This window comes from Notolepis coatsorum, assembly GCF_963971535.1.
Source record: "Notolepis coatsorum genome assembly, chromosome: 20".
NCBI lineage: Eukaryota > Metazoa > Chordata > Actinopteri > Aulopiformes > Paralepididae > Notolepis > Notolepis coatsorum.
In genome coordinates this window covers 62,340,521-62,361,161 of record NC_140184.1, presented here as the reverse complement: position 1 = coordinate 62,361,161, position 20,641 = coordinate 62,340,521, and the positions used below count along the sequence as shown (strand labels likewise).

Here is a 20,641-nt window from a genome sequence, read left to right as displayed (position 1 = left end):
ACACAATAAACTTGGAGCCGGTCTCAAAACTCTTCTGCCCCCTTAGCGACTATTTTGTGTTTTTTGCCTATATTTTTTTGTGTTTCTGTGTACAACGATGGCTGTGTTGATTATTATGTCATGAAATTGGGTCAGTTTGGTCATTTTCGATATATATCCAATATGTAAAATGATCATCATTAGAATACCTCTAAAAAAAGTTATAGACCTTAGCTTGCCAATTAACCTAGTGGTTTTTTTCTTCCCATTGACTCCAATGTTAAAAGGCTGATTTTTAATCTGCACTCATTCATTAAATTGTCGCTGTAATGATCAAATAAACGCTCTTTTCATACTGCCGTGAGGCAGGGAATATTCCAGAAAGTCTGTTACCGAATTACGACATATACGGTATACGGTATATACAGGAAATGGGACCTCATGGTCAAACAGGAAGTGGTAGCTCACAGATAAACACACGGTGGTGCAATTGCACTATGGCTGATGTAACCAGCCAAAGAACCGGCATTATGCTTCCAAGAGGGCGAGATCAGCAGGCTGCAGGCTGTGAGAGAGTGCTCTGGGGGGGGGGGACTCTCTCCTCCTCCTTCCTCTCGGCTGAGCTGAACACTTTGAAGCCGGGGGGCGGCACCTCGCACTGCTCGCTGATCTCACTATGTGCGGAAGAGGACTGGTTCTTTAGCAGACAGCGGTGTGGTCTTCAGAATGTGCCGGGAGAACGTTTACTGTATCCCCGCGGATATAATAATCAATAAGCAGTGCTTACTAACGTTAGCGTCTCAGCTATTTCTGACCGAATTAGTCATTCATTTGTAAAGACAGATTCTTTTTCACAAGGACTTGGTGCATGTTTTCCACGCTGCAATATGGGGTTGAAAACTTGTATAAATATGAAATAAATGCAGATTTCTGAGTTTTTTTTGTCATAAAAAGGGATTTACTATCAAACAAACAGGAAGATAAGTGGTTAAAATTCGGAAATAGTTGTAATCATTTACAGATATATTGAGGTTATGCTCTTAGTGCTCTTCCTGAAAAGATTTTTTTTTAAATATAAAAAATTAAGAATTATATGGCCTTGAACTTGATGCAACACTTTCCTGCTTAGCATTATAACTCTGCTAACTTGTTACGGGGGCACAAGAGGTGCTGTTCAGAGCCTGGGTCAGAAGAACCCATTGGGTCATCTGAAGATTTATAACATTTTCTGAAATTCTACCTGAGAAACTGGTATCCAAGCCACTGGCTATGTATGTATGATTTCAGTGAGCACACAATCTGTACTCTAATTTATAATTTGGTGGAAACTGAGAGTGCAGAAACCGCAGAGAAGGCCACCCCCTGAAGAGCGTTACTACGCGCCCAGCCCTACATGCGCTGCAGGAGTAATGACTGGGCTTGAGAGCAACACGGTGGGATCTCCTGTTATATCACACTGCTAGAACCTGTTCTATCAACCAAACAAAAGATGAATCTGTTTCAGTGGAGGCTGGCAAGGTAAATCAACCGTATCCAATACTTGTATTATCCACCCTTAACCTCTTCCACCCGGAACCTATTTTCTGAAAATCTGCCTAAAATATATACCTAAGTTTAAGATTTGTTTATTAAGGACAATGCAAATTAATGAACATCATTTACATGTGTATGCATAACATCACAGCATGATAAGGACGTAAATATGCCGGGAATAGCACAGGGCTAATTTCCACCCGTAGTCCTAACATAAAACAAACACAAAACGGACCATACAACGTTCATTCATAAAAACTGACATCACTGACATGACCACACTAACATGACATTCAGTCAGTACAACATCACTAACATCCCTAATGAGTGCATATTTGGCTGTCTAACAGCCATTTCCTGAGTTGGCCCTTAAAAGTGGACAGGGTGGGACATTCCCTTAAGGGGACCGGAAGGCTGTTCCATGTTCCACTTCCCTTTATCGATAGACAATTTTTGCTGAAGGCGGTCTTTCTAAAATGGACCTCACAATCCCCTCTGGTGTTTGATCTAGTGGCTAATCCAGTGTTCCTTTTCTCGTGGATAAACTCCTTGAGAGGGGGAGGGGCTAATCTGTGCAGGCATTTATATACAAAGCAGGAACTTTTATAACGTCTGAGGTTTTCAAAATTTAAAATTTGATGCTTATCCAGGATTTTACAGTGGTGGTATGAGTACTGTTTCCTGTCATATACCTTCAATGCTCTGTTGTAGAGTTGTTCTATGGGTTTCATGGCTGTGGCCCCAGTAAATGACCAGTTTAGAAGGCAATATTCAATGTGAGAGAAGACCATACAGTGTAGGTATGTCTTTGCGGCTTCAAGTGTTAGGGAGGGCCGTATTTGTTTGAAGTTGGAAATGTTGAAGTTGATGGTGTTCCTCACTTTCTTTATGTGTTTCTTAAAGGTCAGGTTTGAGTCCAAGGTGACCCCAAGGAATTTGAAGTGGGAAACAAGTTCTAGTTCTTCCTTCCTTCCCTCCTTCCTCAGGAACACATTGGACCGCTTGATGGTTTCTGGACGCTTGCTAAAGAACATGCACACAGTCTTTTTCGCATTAAGTAGGAGACAGGTGCTGTTTAGCCAGCATTGTACCTTGTCTAGTGCGCATGTGAGCCTGGATGTAATCAACTCTATGTCCTTGCCCTGTGTGTAGATGACTGCATCATCGGCATACATCTGTACATTGAGTTCGGGACACACATTTGGCAGGTCATTGATATACAGGGAGAATAGCAGGGGCCCAAGGATTGATCCCTGAGGGACACCTACAGGGTTGTCTAGATATGGGGACTTGGCGACATTGACCGTGACACATTGTTTTCGGTTTGATAAGTAGGATCTAAACCATTCTATTGTAGCAGCTGAGAAATTGAAGTGAGTTAGTTTGGTTAGGAGGATATTATGGTTGACACAGTCGAAAGCCTTGCTAAGGTCTAAGAAGACAGCACCAACATACTTGTTGCTATCTAGTGCACTCTTGACCTTTTCAACAAACAGACAGTTGGCTGACTCTGTTGAGTGAAGGGCACGGAATCCAAACTGCATTGGGTTAAGTGGGGTGGGGCCCAAGTCGAGATGTTTAGTCATGAGATTCGACACCCACTTCTCTGCAACTTTGGATATGACAGGAAGTATACTGATGGGCCTATAATTGGTCACCAGTGCCTTGTTTCCAGATTTAAAGATAGGGGTAAATGGAATATTGCTCCACTTCTACAAGGACCATTTGCATATTCTTGGTATCTAGGGACATCTATGGACCTCAGTGAATGTATTTCCAGTGTCAGAAATATTGTCTATTGGGCGGCTAAGTGGCAAGGCGCTCGCCACTAACGCAGGAGATGCTGGGTTCGAGCCCAGCTCTCGGCGTTGCTTCCGGCTTGGCTGGTCGTTCATACTAATACAATTGGCAGTATTAGGGGGTGGGAAAGCCGGTGGGTGGGGATCGGACGTTGTGGACAGCGACTCCTACAGGTCGGTTGGTGCGCCTGTACAGCAGAATCAGGAAGTATCAGGGGCAGCGTGAGCCTCCCATGCGTTACTCCTCGCCACTGAGAGATCGCGCTGTGCAGGTGAAAAGATGCGACAGGCTGCCTCCTCGTGTACCGGAGGGGACACGTGATGCAAGGCTTCGTCCACATTGCAGCCGACCAGTGGGAGGCATGGTCTAACAACGTTCGAGATAAGGATGCACCGATATATAAATTTGCCACCGATACCGATTGTTCAACTAACACAATCGGCCGATACCGATACCGATATTTCTGGCAAAAAATATATATATTATAATTCTTTTTTTTTATATATATATTTTTTAATTTTTTTTATGAAACTACTGTATATTTGTATGTCTCTAAATGTTTTGATGAATTGAAAATGGAGGACCCTTATGTAAAAAAGCCAAAAGTCTTTTTCTGGTCTTCATCCTCCAGTCCACTGAGCTATACTGTATTGTATTCTGCAATCTGTTAATAAAGTTTTCAATCAATCAGACAAATGTATAGAAAAGCTTTTATTATAACCATATAACAAAAAATTATATTATTGTTTATGAAAATGTTTTAGCCCTATGCTTGACTATTATTTTAGGCATGGCAACAAATAAAATAATAATAATAAAATTAATAAATAAAATATTAAATAAATAAATAGGCTACAGTACATGTCTCTCTTTTTGAGTTACAAATTGTGCTCACCGATATGAACATAGGCCTCTTTACTTACTTAAAAAAAGGAAACATCAAGAAATATGTTTATGGTATTAATTCCACCATGCCATGTGTGTTTTTATTTTATAATGCTCATGAGTCATGATTATTGCTGAAGTCTGAGTCATACAATACTCACTGGCTTTCAAAAAGGTTTATGAGTTTTAATAAGAAAGCACTATCTCTCAACCAAAGCAATGCAGGTAGATGGCAACAGAACAATTTTGGTTGACAGTCGATTCTGCCAATTACGTCACACCGCTTGCACCCGCCTCTGCCGTTCTTACCACCAATCGGCAAGCACTTATTCGTTTTTTACTTCCAGAAAGTCCGCCATTGATCTGTATGCGAGAACCACAACAAACTAATAGCTAATAACGCTAGCTCCCCGCCGGCCACGAGTAGACTACCAGCGCTCTGCAGGATGACCAAACGAGGCATAATGATTTTACTGCAACAAATGTTATAATAAAAGCTTTTCTATACATTTGTCTGATTGAAAACTTTATTAACAGATTGCAGAATGGGTACAATTCAGTACGGGCTCTCTGAGCAAAGGAAGGAAGTGAGAGATATGAATGAGTAATGCTTGCTATGTTCGGGTAAATATGCTGATGTTATTGAACGTGTAACTATATAACGTTAATGCCACAAAACGAATGCCTTTGTTAATCATAAGTAACTTTGATGCAGTAGCTTGTGTGTGCAGGTCGCTTGACTGAAACTTTTTTCAAAGTTTGAACGTGTGGACCAGATTGACGCAACACAAATTGAGCGGATATTTATCGGCCACCGGCACATTTGAGCTTATCGGCAGATAGGCCGATGGCAGTCAACAAGGCACTTATCGGCCGATACCCGACCGATATATCGGTGCACCCCTAGTTCGAGACAGGGGAGGGTAGAATTGGATAATATGAAATTGGGATGGGAGAAAAATAGAAAATGGGGAGAAAAAGTAGATAAAAAAAAAAATATTGTCTATTACTAGGCTTGCTTAAATTGTGATGAAACAAAGGAGAATATGAATTATGATTTGTCTTTGCATCTTTGGCAGTGAATAACACCATGCTAATAATGACCAAACAGTAAAAACTGCCACTGATCTCGTTCAGTACCTTCTTGAGATCATGTGTACAAATCTAAGGAAATTAATAAAGGGAAGATGATTAAACAGAAGGTTCTGTAGATACAGTACTGAATTCTCCCATCTGGACCAATGCAATTTGAAATATTATTATAGAATATAGAATAACAGGCTTATAAATTACCTTATTATAGCCAATTCGCACATTTATATATATATACATATTGTTCTGCCTCCCAGGCAGTTTATATGGTTTTGATTTGCTTTGGCACCACCTGTTGGTCGATCGTGGTATATACAGGAAGTGGGACCTCATGGCCAAACAGGAAGTGGTAGCTCACAGATAAACAGGAAGTGGGACCTGCAGCTTCACCAGGAAGAATGAATGAATGAAAACTTTATTTAACAGATTGCAGAATGGGTACAATACAGTACGGCTCAATACATACAATTGTTAAGGGGATGCAGACCTGAGAAAGACGTTTGTCTTGTTTCCATCAGGGTCCCCCATTTTCAATTCATATAGACATTTATGACATACACAACATACATGACATTTATGGCATAGGGACATATAGGTATTTAGTACTGATACATTTGTGACATAACGGTATTCAAATATACAGTACTGTTACCCCTAGATCCTGACAGAGTATATACATATGATGGGGAGGGGACTGTACATTAGGAGGGGGTGGGGGTTTTGGGCATTTACGGTGGCCAGTTTCGAATTGCAGCCTCCCGTAGGTGCTCTTTAAGAGCAGTTCTCATTATGAACAACATGCTGTTCTTATCTATAGTAATCCTTTGATTTGCCCCATCATAAGCATTGTCTGTAAGTAATCCTTTATTGTTTGCAAGGTTATCTTTCAGTTTTGAAGTATATTGTCGTAGATGGGTCGCTGTTATGTTTGTATTCTATTACCTATGATACATGCTAATGGCAGATACAGTAGATGTTCATAATACTTGGAATGTTTAGTACAACATGTCTACATATAATCATTTAGTACACTTACCATATATCTATACTTTTTACGTGCACTAGTAGTAACACTATGCACTTCATTCTGTTTCAGTTTTACTCCTATCCCAGCAACATGTCAACAAGAACTACATTAAACAAGGAAGCTACGTTTGACTCTTGTGTTGCTTATTGAAGAGTTTGGCTGGCCGTCTACCTTTGATTGAAAACATCATTGGGAGGACAGCACACATATATTATCTTTCAAATGACCGAGTTCAATTTGGATTTAGTATCACCAGGCGTGCATGAGAACAGATAATGAAATCTACTGTAATGTACAGTAGCTTTTTTATTTTGATCAGGGTGGCATAATTTTGAAACTATTTTCAAATCTAATTGTTGCTGAATGCTAACAATAGGGAAGAGAAACTAACTGCGTTTTCAAATTTGTCAAAAACATTACCTTTTGTGGTAGAATTATCCCGAATAATAAGTTATTGAAATAATTCATAGAGAACTCTGAACCTTGAACCCCATAGAACTTTAAGGGAAGTGTAGTTTTCCAAAATTCCAATGCAGAACCAGACCTATGGATCTCCGTTACAAAATGGCCGCAAAAAACTACAATTCCCAGTCCCCCGGTTTTACAAAATGGTCGCCTCTCGCGGATTATATAGATATTTAGAAGAGGAAAATATATCTAATACTCACTTTTACCTATTCCTAAACTAACTAACTATATTGATGATAATATACATTCTAAATGCTGTTGTGACATGTTTATGATGTTAATACTTGAATACGTTTGAAATAAAAATCGCTACTTTTGTAGAACACTCTAGAGATATTGATTTATGACCAGATGTCATTTCGGGACCGGTACCGGTCCCGTCGGGTGGAAGAGTTTAAAAGATTCTAAGAGGAGAATTGGTGTTGAGCAAGCACCTGCCCTCCTACCTGACAGGTAGGTGAAGCGCTGCGATTGGCTCCTTTTCCGCTTGCCGTTGCAGACGTAGAACTGCACCTGCACGGCCGAGCCCACCGTCTTACTGTGGTACGGAGGCACCTCCACCACGATGCTCGACTGGGAGAGAAAGAAGTGCTCATATTAAAATACATACACTGCCAATGAATTGCATTACCAGTACATACGGTATATTATATATTATAAATGGCCTTTTCCAGTGTTTAGCATTGTTTTATAGCAATGGTGGTTTGTATCAATGGGTCTGTTTCTCTAATCCTCATTTTGGCGGATTGCTCTAATTCAGTTGAGACAATCTCCTCCCCCAGTGAACTAGGTCATTCTGATTTGACTCGCTATCCTACGTAGCACTGACATGATCTGCAGTAACGCCCCCTCTATGGTTGTAGCGCAACCATTCGCTCAACAACAGAGCGAGTGGAAATACCCGACACTTCCTCAAGCGGGTTTTGACAGAGAGAGGCAAAGAATGAGCGAGAGAGAGAGAGAGAGAGAGAGAGGGAGAGAGAGAGGGAGAGAGCGATAGAGAGGGACAGGAGCTTCTGTCGGGGAAACACACACATTTACACACACACAACCTCGACCAACGCGCAGGGAAACACACAGGCATTTAGGCCCTGTCCACACGAGCGCGGGTGTGTAACGGAGCCTTAATGTGCGCGGTTGCTCTGTTCGGCCACACGCAACCAGGGTTTTGGAACACTGCAACCGTGGTCTTTGAAAACCGTGTTGTGATCGACTGATGATGTCTGTTGTCGCATTCCTGACCTGACGCTGAGTAAACCTGAAGCTGCAGATACCAACTAAACTCATGTGTGTTGTCAAGTTATTGTATAAGGAACCCATTCCAAACTACAACAGTCTGCACAATTGTTTGTATTGAGCCGTATTGTATTGTACCCATTCTGCAATCTGTTAAATATAGTTTTCATCCATTCATTCTACTAGCGTTAACGTTACTACTTTATTATTACGTTAGCACGTAAGCTAACAAAATCGGCGATCTTTTTGTGAGACTAAACTCCGCTCTTGGTGGTAAATTGTGTTGATGTTGGTTTTGTTTCATCAACAAATGAGGCAGAACACACAGTGAATGTATCCTTTTTTGTTTATTGCACGTTGTTCTAGCTGCAAACTGTAGAATTGTTTGGCTGTGAGCAAGGAGGGATGTTGTGTTCCAGAACTTCCAGGCTTCAGTTCAGTTTCCGGTATTAAGGATAAACCCTTCTGATTGGTTGAAATGGCCTTCATGTTTGAACTACATCGCCACCTACTGCTTTGGCATTGTACTACATGTATATGACGTCACTCGGTGCAGGGTTTAAACCAGTCGTGTGGACAGAGTTTTATTTTTTTGAATAATAAAAAAAGAAACTGTGTCAAAAATACCCGTGATCGTGTGGACTGGGCCTTACACACACACAACCTCGACCGGCGAGCGGGGAAACACACACGCATTTACACACACACAACCTAGACCGGCGCGCGGGGGAAACACACACGCATTTACACAGTTACACACACACAACCTCGACCGGTGTGCGGGGAAACACACACGCATTTACACACACACACAACCTCGACCGGCACGCGGGGCTGGTATGGGTCTTCTCCCGGAGCACTCGCATATCACTGTCAAAATATCTTTGCGCATGCTCCCACGCGCACACCCATATTCCGATCCGTGCAATAATATTCACAGGGGTATATATTGTCATATGAAACAAGTTACCAATGCATTGTCCCGTGGGATTATGCCCCCCTGCGGCGAAATTTATTAGTATCCCCCTCAATCCTTCTATTTCTCTCTCTGTCTGCCAGTCGCAGACGGTGGGTGACTGTCACTCAAAGCGCTTATGGGCGGAGCCCAGCCAAAACAGCTTGAAATCTTGAAGTTTTGTATTGTACCCATTCTGCAATCTGTTAATAAAGTTTTCAATCAATCAATCAATCAATCAAGTCGAAATGTTTTGCTTTTGAGTACTTGATAAAAAAATATAAAACAATGAATTTCTTTGAAAAAAACTTTACAGATGTGTTCCATAGACTCACAGGAATTGTGTAAAGTTTCCCAAATAGTGAAAGGAATAGCAATGCATGTCCCCTTTAAAGTACAAATTCAAACAATAAAATACATTACTAATATGTTTATTAAAATCAATATGTAAAAGAAAGTACAGTGCATTACATTGTCCGCCAGGAAACTGCATTACCATTATTAAAGTACAAATGAAACCGATGAAATACATGACTAATATGTTAAAATATAAATAAATTAATAAATACAAATACGTTACTGTGTTTTGGGGGGAGAGCATGGATTATAGTATATTTACAAGCAGCAAGTATCATGGGCACATTCAAAATAGTGCTGTACACAACCGGGAGGCGATGGAAAAGTTGCGTGTACTTACTCCTTGAGCTCGGTCACGGATCACTTTAGCTTCCACTTCCCACTGCGGCCGGCCGTCTGAGAGACACAGGAGACACACACTGGTTAAACTCATGATAGGAGAAGCCATGGGATTAAGCCATATGCCAAGTAATGGGTTAGAATCTGGCTGGTTGTGACCTTTGCTGCCATGTTATACCCCCGCCTGTCACTGTTTGTCTACCAAAATATAAAGAAATGCATCAAGGGGGATGGAACTGTAGAAATGTTAAATATCCTTTGTATATACAGTATATATATATATACAAATATAATAATACATAGAATAAATCAAATAATAACTGTAATATATATATGTGTGTGTGTATATATATTAGAGGTGGGCATAGATACATTTTTTTAATCTAGATTAATCTATCTGCTATCCTGGATTTAATCTAGATTAATCTAGATTAAAATGGCTAAAAAAAAAAAAAAAAAAAAACCTGCCGAAGGCATTCAAAATATGTGTGTTCTACCCAAATAATGACCAGAAGTAAGTCCTTACTTTTTCTTTCCTCCTTATGTTTCTCAGGCCAGGTGGCCCATTACACCATGAGCCCATCTCCCGTTTCCAAAATGCATTACAGACTGTTTGAAAAAGCTGTTTTGCTATGATAATTGGTAATGAAATATCAAAATAATGTTCAATAAGATGTACTTGTGTTTAATAAGTTGTTTTATTCAGATGTTAACACAAATAAATAATATTACCAGTACAGTACAGTATCTAGCACTCTCAGGAGCAAAACAGAAAGAATCATTTCAAACTTGAACTATGTGACATGGCTTGAATCAACTGCTCCAGTGGAGTTGCTCAGTGGCCAATGGTGTCAACTGTGGTTGTACTGGGCAGCTCCCAGGTGTGAATGGAACTGTGTGAATGTGAAGCAGGGCGTTCCTGAAAAAGAGCATCTGTGCTCAGCGAACCTACCCTGGGTAAATAAAGGTAAAAAAAAATAAAAAAAAATATATATATATATATATATTTTTTTTAGATTAATGCGTTAATTATATTATCGCGCGATACTAGTATAGCGTTAACGCAGCACGTTAACGCCGTTAACGGCCCAGCTCTAATATATATATATATATATATATATATTAAGGCTGTCAATCTATTAAAATATTGTATCTGATTAATCGCAAATGAATCGCATATCTGTTCTAAATCTACCTTAAACGGATATTTTTCAAGTTTTAATACTCTTATCAACATGAGAGTCGACAAATGCTTGCTTTCTGCAAAAAAAATCATTTTTATTAATGAGAAATACTGTCCAGAATCTTCAAGTAACTAAGATGTGCAAACTGCATTGTACTTTTTTTTTTTTTTTAATAACAGATGGGCATACCAATTTACTAACTGTAACATTACATAGTAATGATTACTAAAACAGTAGTGTTGAACTTTACACTTGAACTATTCATCCCCATTTTCTTGTTTGAAGCAGCCATTTAACACAAAAGGATGACTGACCCTCATGCATTGCAAATATGCATCAAATTCAAAACAAACAGAGTGATGCACAAAATAACTTAACACTTTCCGTGCCACTCACGAGATTTCTCGGAAATTTTATTTTATTTGTATTTTTAGCGATCTGAAAAATTATTGCATCACCCGAGCCTACCCGAGTATAGCCGAGGGGCGCCGGCGATCACTGTGGAAAAAAGCGCCCCCTGTCGTCTCCCAGATGACATAAGTGATTTTGGAATGGACTCAATGAAAATGAATGGGGAAAAAAATCCGGTACTCCACATTTTCCAGTTCACTGATCCAGCCGGGGTTACCACAGTTCATTCTGGAACCTCAGATCCCCGTTGATCATGGAGATCTACAGTATTGCGTTGGATCCATACACGTATCGATTTTTTCGAATGGTGATCAGGAATTGGAATATACCAGTTGGATACAATCTGATGTCAGGTAAGGACTCTATGTTATCAGTGTTAGGATAATCAGAGTAAGTTTGATGAAGTTATAAGCTGTTTTGTGAAATGTCCTCTTTCGGTTTCACTGTAAAAGTCCGTGAGGAAATCAACGGAGCGATTATCAGTGCGCGGCCGTAATGTGCTTGCGTGCACGTATAATATTGATCATCTAGCGTTTATTTGAAAACGATTCATAAAAAGGCAGACGAATATCAACGTTGTGGAATATTCCACTAAAAGACGATTTTCATAGAATGCTCCAGAATGAGCTGTTTTTTATATCAAAACAGGGGCTTTTCTAACTGCTCTGAAATGGAAACGACGCGATAAAAAAACAATCTACCTTGACAGCACTGACTGGAAAATAGTCTTTGATAATGCGATGGGCAGATTAGACACATAGCCATAATTTAAAACATAGATTAGGCGATATTAACGTTAACATTGGCGCCGATGGTGGCATTCAGCCGGTAAAACGGAAAACCAGGCGTGGCGCTCAAAGTGTTAAAGGGGAACTATCTTACTGTTTCTTTCACTATTTGGAACATTTTACACAATTCCTGTGAGTCTATGGAACACATCTGTAAGGTTTTTCTCCAAAAACTTCATTGTTTTATATTTCTAATCGAGTACTCAAAAGCAGCATTTTTCCACTTCAAGATTTCAAGCTGTTTTGGCCTGGCTCCGCCCATAAGCGCTTTGTGTGACAGTCACCCACAGTCTGCGACTGGCAGACAGAGAGAGATAGAAAGATTGAGGGGGATACTAATAAATGTTTCGCCGCGGGGGGGGGGGGGGGGGGGTAATCCCACGGGACAATGCATTGGTAACTTGTTTCAAATGACAATATATACCCCTGTGAATATTATTGCACGGATCGGAATATGGGTGTGCACATGGGAGCATGCGCAACGATATTTTGACAGTGTTGTGAAGGATCAGATTAAACCGAATATATATATTTATTTATGGATATATATTTAATAGTATTTGTATATCGTTTGATATCCCTTGTATATTCCTTGTACATATACACTGAATATCCCTTTAGTCTACTAACAGCCCATAATAGTTTCATTCTCTCATTGGACAAGAACTTGGCGCCAGCAGCCAAGCCCCTTGGTTCAAGTTCAATCGTGCCGACGAACATGTCGTTACTAGCCCGGTTCCGCATAGGAATACGTCTGGCGAAATACGAATGGTACTATTTGTTCACAGCGCATATATATATGGCGCAAGTAAAGTAGAACTTTTTTTAGTCCCTTAGCCCTTAGTTCTTTACCCTCCAACCTAGTGGCAAGACGTTAAGCCTCACCCACGATACACGTGTGGTGCAGTATGGTCAACTTGGCCTCAGAATGGCATTGAGACATCGTGTGGATTAATAGTTGAATTGTCATAGTTTGGCACTATACCGTCGAGTGGGACGTATTTCTATTAAGTTAATAATAGTCTATTATGTATGGTGCATCGTTCGGTTAGAGTTATAAAGTGAGCAGTACCCCCATCGTATCCTCGCGTTATCTAGAGTCTTAACCAGGCTGGGCAGACCACGTGTGGTGCTTTCATCCGAGGAGTTCTGGGCCAGGACGAGTGGACCTGCACATTGGATTACCTTACCCGGACGACGGCGAGCCCTACACGGCTTGGATTATCTACTTGCTTTGGGTGCTTTGATTATGCCATGGATAACAGCCAACACTGGTAAGTGTTGGAACTACCCCCCGAGAGGAGTCCAGGTGAGACGGCGCTCTACCCCAAGTGAGGTCGCCTCACGTCTCTTCGTTGTGGACCGGCAGCTACCGTCTACAAGAGGGCCCAGCTGTATTCATCTGTGGACCGAGGTTCTGTGGGCACCGTGTTCAGCACTCTGAATTCTCCCAAGAAATCGTTGGCCAGATGGGATATCGCCAGCGGCTCTCCTAACCCCCCCCCCCTACTGGCTTACAACCAGCGGGACCCCCTTTTAGTGTATCCAGCTATAATAATTTAAGTACCATCGCTATAGTTCCCTAAAGAACCAGGTTGTATACTTGCTTCCTGCGTAATCAGAGATTGGACATTCAATGTTGATTTGCCTACGAATACTCATTTGCCTTACAAGTGCATTCAAATCATAAATGTCATTAAGTGAACGTTGTATATACCCTTTGCTATATAAAATATTCGATTTATACATTTGTGTGGACTTGGTTTCATGGTGGGAAAGTGTTCATCATATCTATATCATGTACTGTGTGGCCAGTAGTTAAAGTACATAATCGGTAGTGGTTTAATGATACCATACTTATCAATACAGTCAGGGAATTGTACCCCTCTCTCTCCCTCTCTATCTCTCTCCCTCTCTATCTCTCTCCCTCTCGCTCGCTCGCTCTCTGCTGTCTGTCGGCACCCGTGTTTGAGGAAGTAATTCCACTCGCTCTGTTGTTGAGCGAATTGTTGATTGTGGGCGGTGACTACAACCAGTGCCTTACTCACGTCAGCAAAACAGTCAAATCAGAATGGCTTAGTTGAGTGAGGGAAGATCTTGTGAACTCGAGACTAGACTGATGAGCCAAAATGAGAATTAGAGAAACAGACCCCATTGATATAATCCCCCATTGCTAGGAAACAATGCTAAACACTGGAAAGGCCATTTATGAGACATGGGACATTTAAAAGAAAATAATAATTTAAAACAATGAATAAAGTGTGCATGAAATAATAGGGGAAAGAAAATGTTAGGAACTTGTTACATTCACCCACACAAGGGCTGAGGACTCACACCCCCCCCCCCCCTCTCTCTCTCACACACACATTCTCTAGCTCTCTCTCTTGCCCCTTCCTCATCTCTCTCACCCCCCCCTCTCTCTCACTCACACACACACACACACACACTTTGAGTCAGAAACAAACATAGTATCAATGAGAGTATCAATAATACATACACCTGAGTGAAGTCTAGTAAAATATATATATATTGTGGCAGACCGGCTGGCGTGGTAATAGAAGGACACTATATATCAGCCAAGGTACTGGGGCATATGACCTTAGGAGATCCGAGGAGACTCCCGACAGAGCAGAGCGCATCAGCGCCGATAGAGCGCACCTGTGGTAGACGTGCCAGAGACAGGTGAGCGCAATCACCACCCAATCAAGCAGCATAGAAAATGGAGACAGCTCTAAGAGACAGAATCATGGGAGTAGCTAAGGTGAAACCTGTATGGAAAGAGAGGACGTGAGTAAGAGAAGAGAGAGACAGAGAAGAGGAGGAGGATGAAGATTATTGTCTGTGTGACCAATGCTGTGTTTATCTGCTTTTGGAAGGAGGGCCCTGCTGTGTGCTGTAACCCCTGATCGTCTGAGAACCCGCATGTGTATCGACCCCTGGTTGCCTGACGTCTCTTCTCTTACGGACTGGCTGACGATCTTACTAACTTCTCCTTTTCCCCTAAACAGCAATCAAACTGCTGTTAAACTTGCTTCTACCTTGTGCCGTGTGTATTTTGTTAATTCCAATCTGATGACAGAGTCTGTCACAATATATATATATATATATATATATATATTAGTGCTGTCAAACTATTAAAATATTTAACTCGATTAATCGCATGATTGTCCATAGTTAACTCGCGATTAATCACAAATTAATCGCATTTTTTTTTTTTTTACCTTAAACAGATCTTTTTCAAGTTCCAAGTTTTAATACTCTTATCAACATGCGAGTCAACAAATGCTTACTTTGTGCAGCCATTTAACACAAAAGGATGACCCTCATGCATTGCAAATTTGCATCAAATTCAAAACAGAGTGATGCACAAAATAACTTAAAAGAAAATAATAATTTAAAACAATGAATAAAGTGTGCATGAAATAATAGGGGAAAGAAAACGTTAGGAACTTGTTACATTCACACACACAAGGGCTTATTAATCACACACCCCCCTCTCTCCCTCACACACACACTCTCCCAGCTCTTTTTCTCTTTTGCCCCTTCCTCATCTCTCTCACCCCCCTCTCTCTCTATATCTCACACACACACACACACACACTTCAGAAACAAACATAGTATCAATGAGAGCATCAATAATACACCTGAGTGAAGTCTAGTAAAAAAAAAATTTTTTTAGTTAATCTTGAGTTAAAAAAATTAGTGGCATTAATAGAATCGGGAGTTAACGCGATATTAACGCGATATATTTGACAGCCTTAATATATATATATATATATATATATATGTGTGTGTGTGTGTGTGTATATATATATATATATATACATACACACATATATATATATACACTAATTTATACATATGTATATACACATACTGTATATACACATTCACAGTTATTATTAGATTTAATACATTTCCAATTATGTAAACATTTATTACATCACAATAGACCTGGGGAGTGAGGTTCGACCTGTGATGTTTCCCCATTGTACCCATATGTCTACTAGCGTTCCCTAGCTACTGGTCGCGTCAATACTTTTACCAACAGATTTCCAGTTCCGCGTTCTGCGATCTGATTGACCACTGACGTTTCTGGTCGTGTGACATGTGCGGCCAATCGTGTGACGCCTGTTTCTTTCACCGGTTAAGCTTAGGCACTCTTTCGAAGTTGGTTAAGGTTAGAGTTTGTCTTCGAGCAGGGCGATAGAACACCAGCCCTGATTCCAAACTCTAACCTTAACCAACTTCGAAAGAGTCGCCTAAGCTTAACCAGTGATAAACTAGGCGTTAGGTAGTTTGCATGCCGTTCGAGGCGGAAATGGGCAAAGACTCAGGCGTCACGCGATTGGGCGCACATGTCACATGACCAGAAACGTCAGTGGCCAATCAGATCGCACCAGAAACGTCAGTGGCCAATCAGATCGCAGAACGCGGAACTGGAAATCCGTTGGTAAAAAAATAGACGCCTACTGGTCTTCAAATGCCGAGGCATATGGGTACTGTAGTAGTTACCATGGAAACAAGTAGATATTCAATTACATTAGATACAGTCTTGTATCCATGACTTTGTTCTCGTTTTTGTCAAATGTTAAAACATAGATAATTTAATTATGCTCAACTCTGCTACTACCAAATAAAAAGTGGAACCATATAAACCTGCTACCTTGAAAACCTCCTATGTAAAAGACCATATAAAAACATTAGTCTGGAAACAGGCGGGTATTAAAACAATCATGTGACTCCCCAGGTCTATTGTTCTTGATCACCACCAGGGCTTGACATTAACTTTTTGGCTCACTAGCCACTGTGGCTAGTGGTTTTCCAAAGTCAATAGCCACTCAGCATTTTCACCAGCCAAAAATCACCACACTAAATAATTTTTTCATTAACACGTTCCCATTTTATAGCGTGATGATGAATATGTTTAAAATCAAAATACATATGATCATATATCATGTTCCACCATGAATGCATGAAAGGGGGGGAGGACGTCGTTTCTGATTATTGATTACCAATAACGGCATTCGTTATTGTAGCATCATACACTGATGTGTCATGATGTCATGTATGTTGTGTATGTCATAAATGTCACTATTGAAAATGGGGGACCCTGATGTAAACAAGACAAAAGTCTTTCTCTGGTCTGCATCCCCTTAACAATTGTGTGTATTGAGCCGTACTGTATTGTACCCATTCTGCAATCTGTTAAATAAAGTTTTCATTCATTCATTCATTCTCCTCCCGATGTGTTCGTTCAACTCGCGTCTCTGCGACCAGCCGCTCTATCGGAGATAGGATCACATTGTGTCATGTTTAGCTAGAGGGTGTATATGTTTATTATTCCGAATAGATCTACACGGGCTTATAGCCTATAATACGTGACATTTGAAGCAGGCACCACTGCTGTTGTAATTGTCTGGTAATAGCTGTTTCGAGTGTTTATTATTGGGTTGTTGTCGCAGACTCACTGCATGTTCAATTTGCGGCTCGTTCATAAAACACGGCAGGCCTGTCTGTGTGTGACTATAGTACTTGTTGTTAGCGATGGGATTGTCTTCTTTATAGATAAATAAGCCATTGTTGTTGTAGAGCCGCCCGTGTTGTTGTGATGATGCATTGCTAGAGCAAGACTCGCTATAAATGTTTCAAAGTGTAACTCAACTGAAGAAGACCGTATAGCCTGCTGTCTAAATAACAACAAGGCTATATTGCTCCATTCAGTGTTTATTATAATAACCTATTTGAGCTCATCATCACCGACCAGGGAACCCACACTGTGGCCGGATAATAATAAACAATAGCGCACAGACACAGCCGCTCATAGCGCGGGGGGCGTACGCGCGTAGGTCAGTGGCCAATCAGAGCGCAAAACGGGAACCCGGAAACACGAACGTGTTGGTAAAAGCATACACGCTGCCTGGTCTGGTCTGGTTTTCACATGATGACTGCAGAGGGACCCCCAGAGGGATGAAGCTCAGAGATGATGATCTTCCTACGCTAAACGGATGATCGAGTGGAGAGACACGACACATGTGACACAGAGGACTCAATCGCATCCTCCCATAATTGAATTGCCAGCTCTTGGACCAATTTGAATCTGGGGAAGGGAGGGGGGGGGGGGGGGGGGTCAGCTTCAGTATAAGTAAAGTAGTCTCTATTGTGTGTGGAAATTCAAAGGGATGATTTGAGTAGATAACTGGAAGAAATCATAATAAAATTAGGCCGCACATACAGTAGGGGGAAGATCTCCACCTTTCTAACAAACCATCCTGAAGCGTGGTGTAATATTTATTACAAGTATTAAAAGTTATTTCCCCTCATCTGGAGTAGTCTTACCCCTACAGTCTATTTTCCTAATGCTGATGTCAGTGTACACTCCTTATGCAAGTAGACGGGGCTTAAGAACCACGAAAAGGCTTCCGAAAGCAGCCGAATTTAAATTTGTTCAGGAGGAGGGTGGAATGGGGGGGGGGGGGGGGGGGGGGGGCAGAGACATTGAGATGATGACAGCGTTTTTATGAGTCCAGAAATCCCGTGGGGAATATCTTTACAGCTATTAAAAAGGAATCAAACGTCTAAATATCCTGCTGTTTGTCTTGCCTGTTTAGAATTATGGAGAGAGCAGTGGAATAACTCCAATTTATTTTCAAATGCCTCCACACGCTGCCAGATTTCTGGATGGGAAACATCCCTTGATTTTCCAGTTTTCCCTTTGAGGGATCTAATTATTTGGCCAGACATCTTAGGCCAGCTGCTCGGAGGGAAGCAGTTGGGGATCAGGAACGTGATGGGGGGAGACGCGGTGCGGTCGGCAGGAGTCATGGCCGTCACAACAACGTGCAGTGCATAAAACCTCCCTTTGTGCCACATGGCTTTTCAGCCCGTAGCAAATTCATACTCTAAACTCCTCTGTTCCATGGCGTTCACAGCGCACTTGGCCCCCGATTACATCTCCTCGCACCTGTGCTGCCTCTACTGCTCAAACAACCCAAAGGGCTTCCCCAAGCACCCAAAGTCAACCATCTGTAATACCACGCCTGCTGAAAGGATCCCAATCTAAACTCAGGGCACTTCATTGTAAGCCCCCTGTGCCATTTCGGCTATTCTGCTTCATACCGAGATCCACAGCATAAATTTTCACTGCAAGCCAGTGCTTTACCTCTGATCAAATCACTGACATAATACTGTATTGTATATATATTTATTTTAACCTGTTAAGCTGTAGCCCTATTTTCAGAAATTTCGCCTAAAGGTACATGCCTAAGTAAATGGAAGATTGCTCCACTTCTGCAAGGTCAATTAGCATGTTCTTGGTATCTAGGAACATCTAGGGACCTAGGGGTATGTATTTCCAGTGTCAGAAATATTGTGTCTGAAAATGTCCAGTGTCAGAAATATTGTGTCTGAAAAGGAGAATATAAATTATGATTTATTTTTGCATCTGTGCCGGTGAATAACACCATGAAAACATTAAGGTCCTTTTGATTTGGCTCACTGAGCTCATTCACCACCTTCTTGAGATCAAGTGTAAAGACAATCTAAGCAAATGAATAAAGGGAAGATGATTAAACAGAAGGATTTGTAGATACAGTAATAAATGATAATCGATTTTAATTATGAATTCATATTTGACCTTGAACTTGACCTTATTATGGCCAAATCATACATCTATGGATAGGGAAAAGGCTCCTCTTTCCAATGGCAGGGTTGAATCTGGATTTAGTCATTTCCTTGCGGTTTTACGATAAAAGAGATATAATTAGCATTTTTTCGATAAATTCGTATTTCCGATAAATCGTATAAAACATCGGTAAAAATTTAAATATACACTTTGACTTCTGTTTTGATAGGGTTATGGTCTTTACTCTTGGCTACAAAAAAAAAAAAAACATAATCCTCTTAATTAACATCCAAGGGCCCACATGTGTACAAAAGTACACATTACCACCCCCGACTCCTGCACAGGGTTGTAGCCAATGAGTGTGGCTTTCCAATGATACCCCATGATATGATAATTGGAGATCTAATACGGTCTCTATTGATCGATTTATGATAAAGAAAAGCAGGGTCTAGGGGGGCCTACAGGCTTAACAGGGCATCATCTTATTTTCATGGGCTAGACTTTTATTATAGGTACATTCACAACAACAGATTGTGCCAAATGAAGCGAGCCACCATCATTCTCTATGTATCTCACTCTCCCCCTCTCACACACACAGTCTGCAGTGACAGGTGCAAAGAAAAAAACACACATACAGTGACAGGTGCCTGGAGAGTTGGAGAAACACAGCGATCAGCTTGAACAAAGTGGCTCAAAAGTCAAGCAAGTTAACAAACAACAGAGGAGGAGTTATTTTGTGATCATGAACAAAGCGGGGCTCGCAACTCACTTTTTTTTCCTTCTTTTTCCGATTTTTCTCCCATCCCACCCTTCCTGGTTGTTGCGCACTTTCCCCTACTGTTGGTCCGAGAGGCCGGAGACTGTCACATGCTTTCCTCCAACGCATGTGCAGCCTGCCGGCAGCCAGCCTGGCCGCGCAGATTCTCACTGGGAGAGTGTAACGTGTGGGAGGCCGCGCTACCT

The 20,641-nt window shown here is 41.1% G+C and overlaps 1 protein-coding gene across 1 annotated transcript in view; it reads right to left on the bottom strand.

Moving 5' to 3' along the window:
* The window catches only part of nfatc3a (nuclear factor of activated T cells 3a), a 264,899-nt gene that overhangs the window by 63,066 nt on the left and 181,192 nt on the right, over positions 1-20,641 (bottom strand). The window contains 2 exon segments of the mRNA XM_084337256.1: positions 7,231-7,357; positions 9,673-9,728. Coding sequence (XP_084193382.1) covers positions 7,231-7,357; positions 9,673-9,728 — 183 coding nt within the window.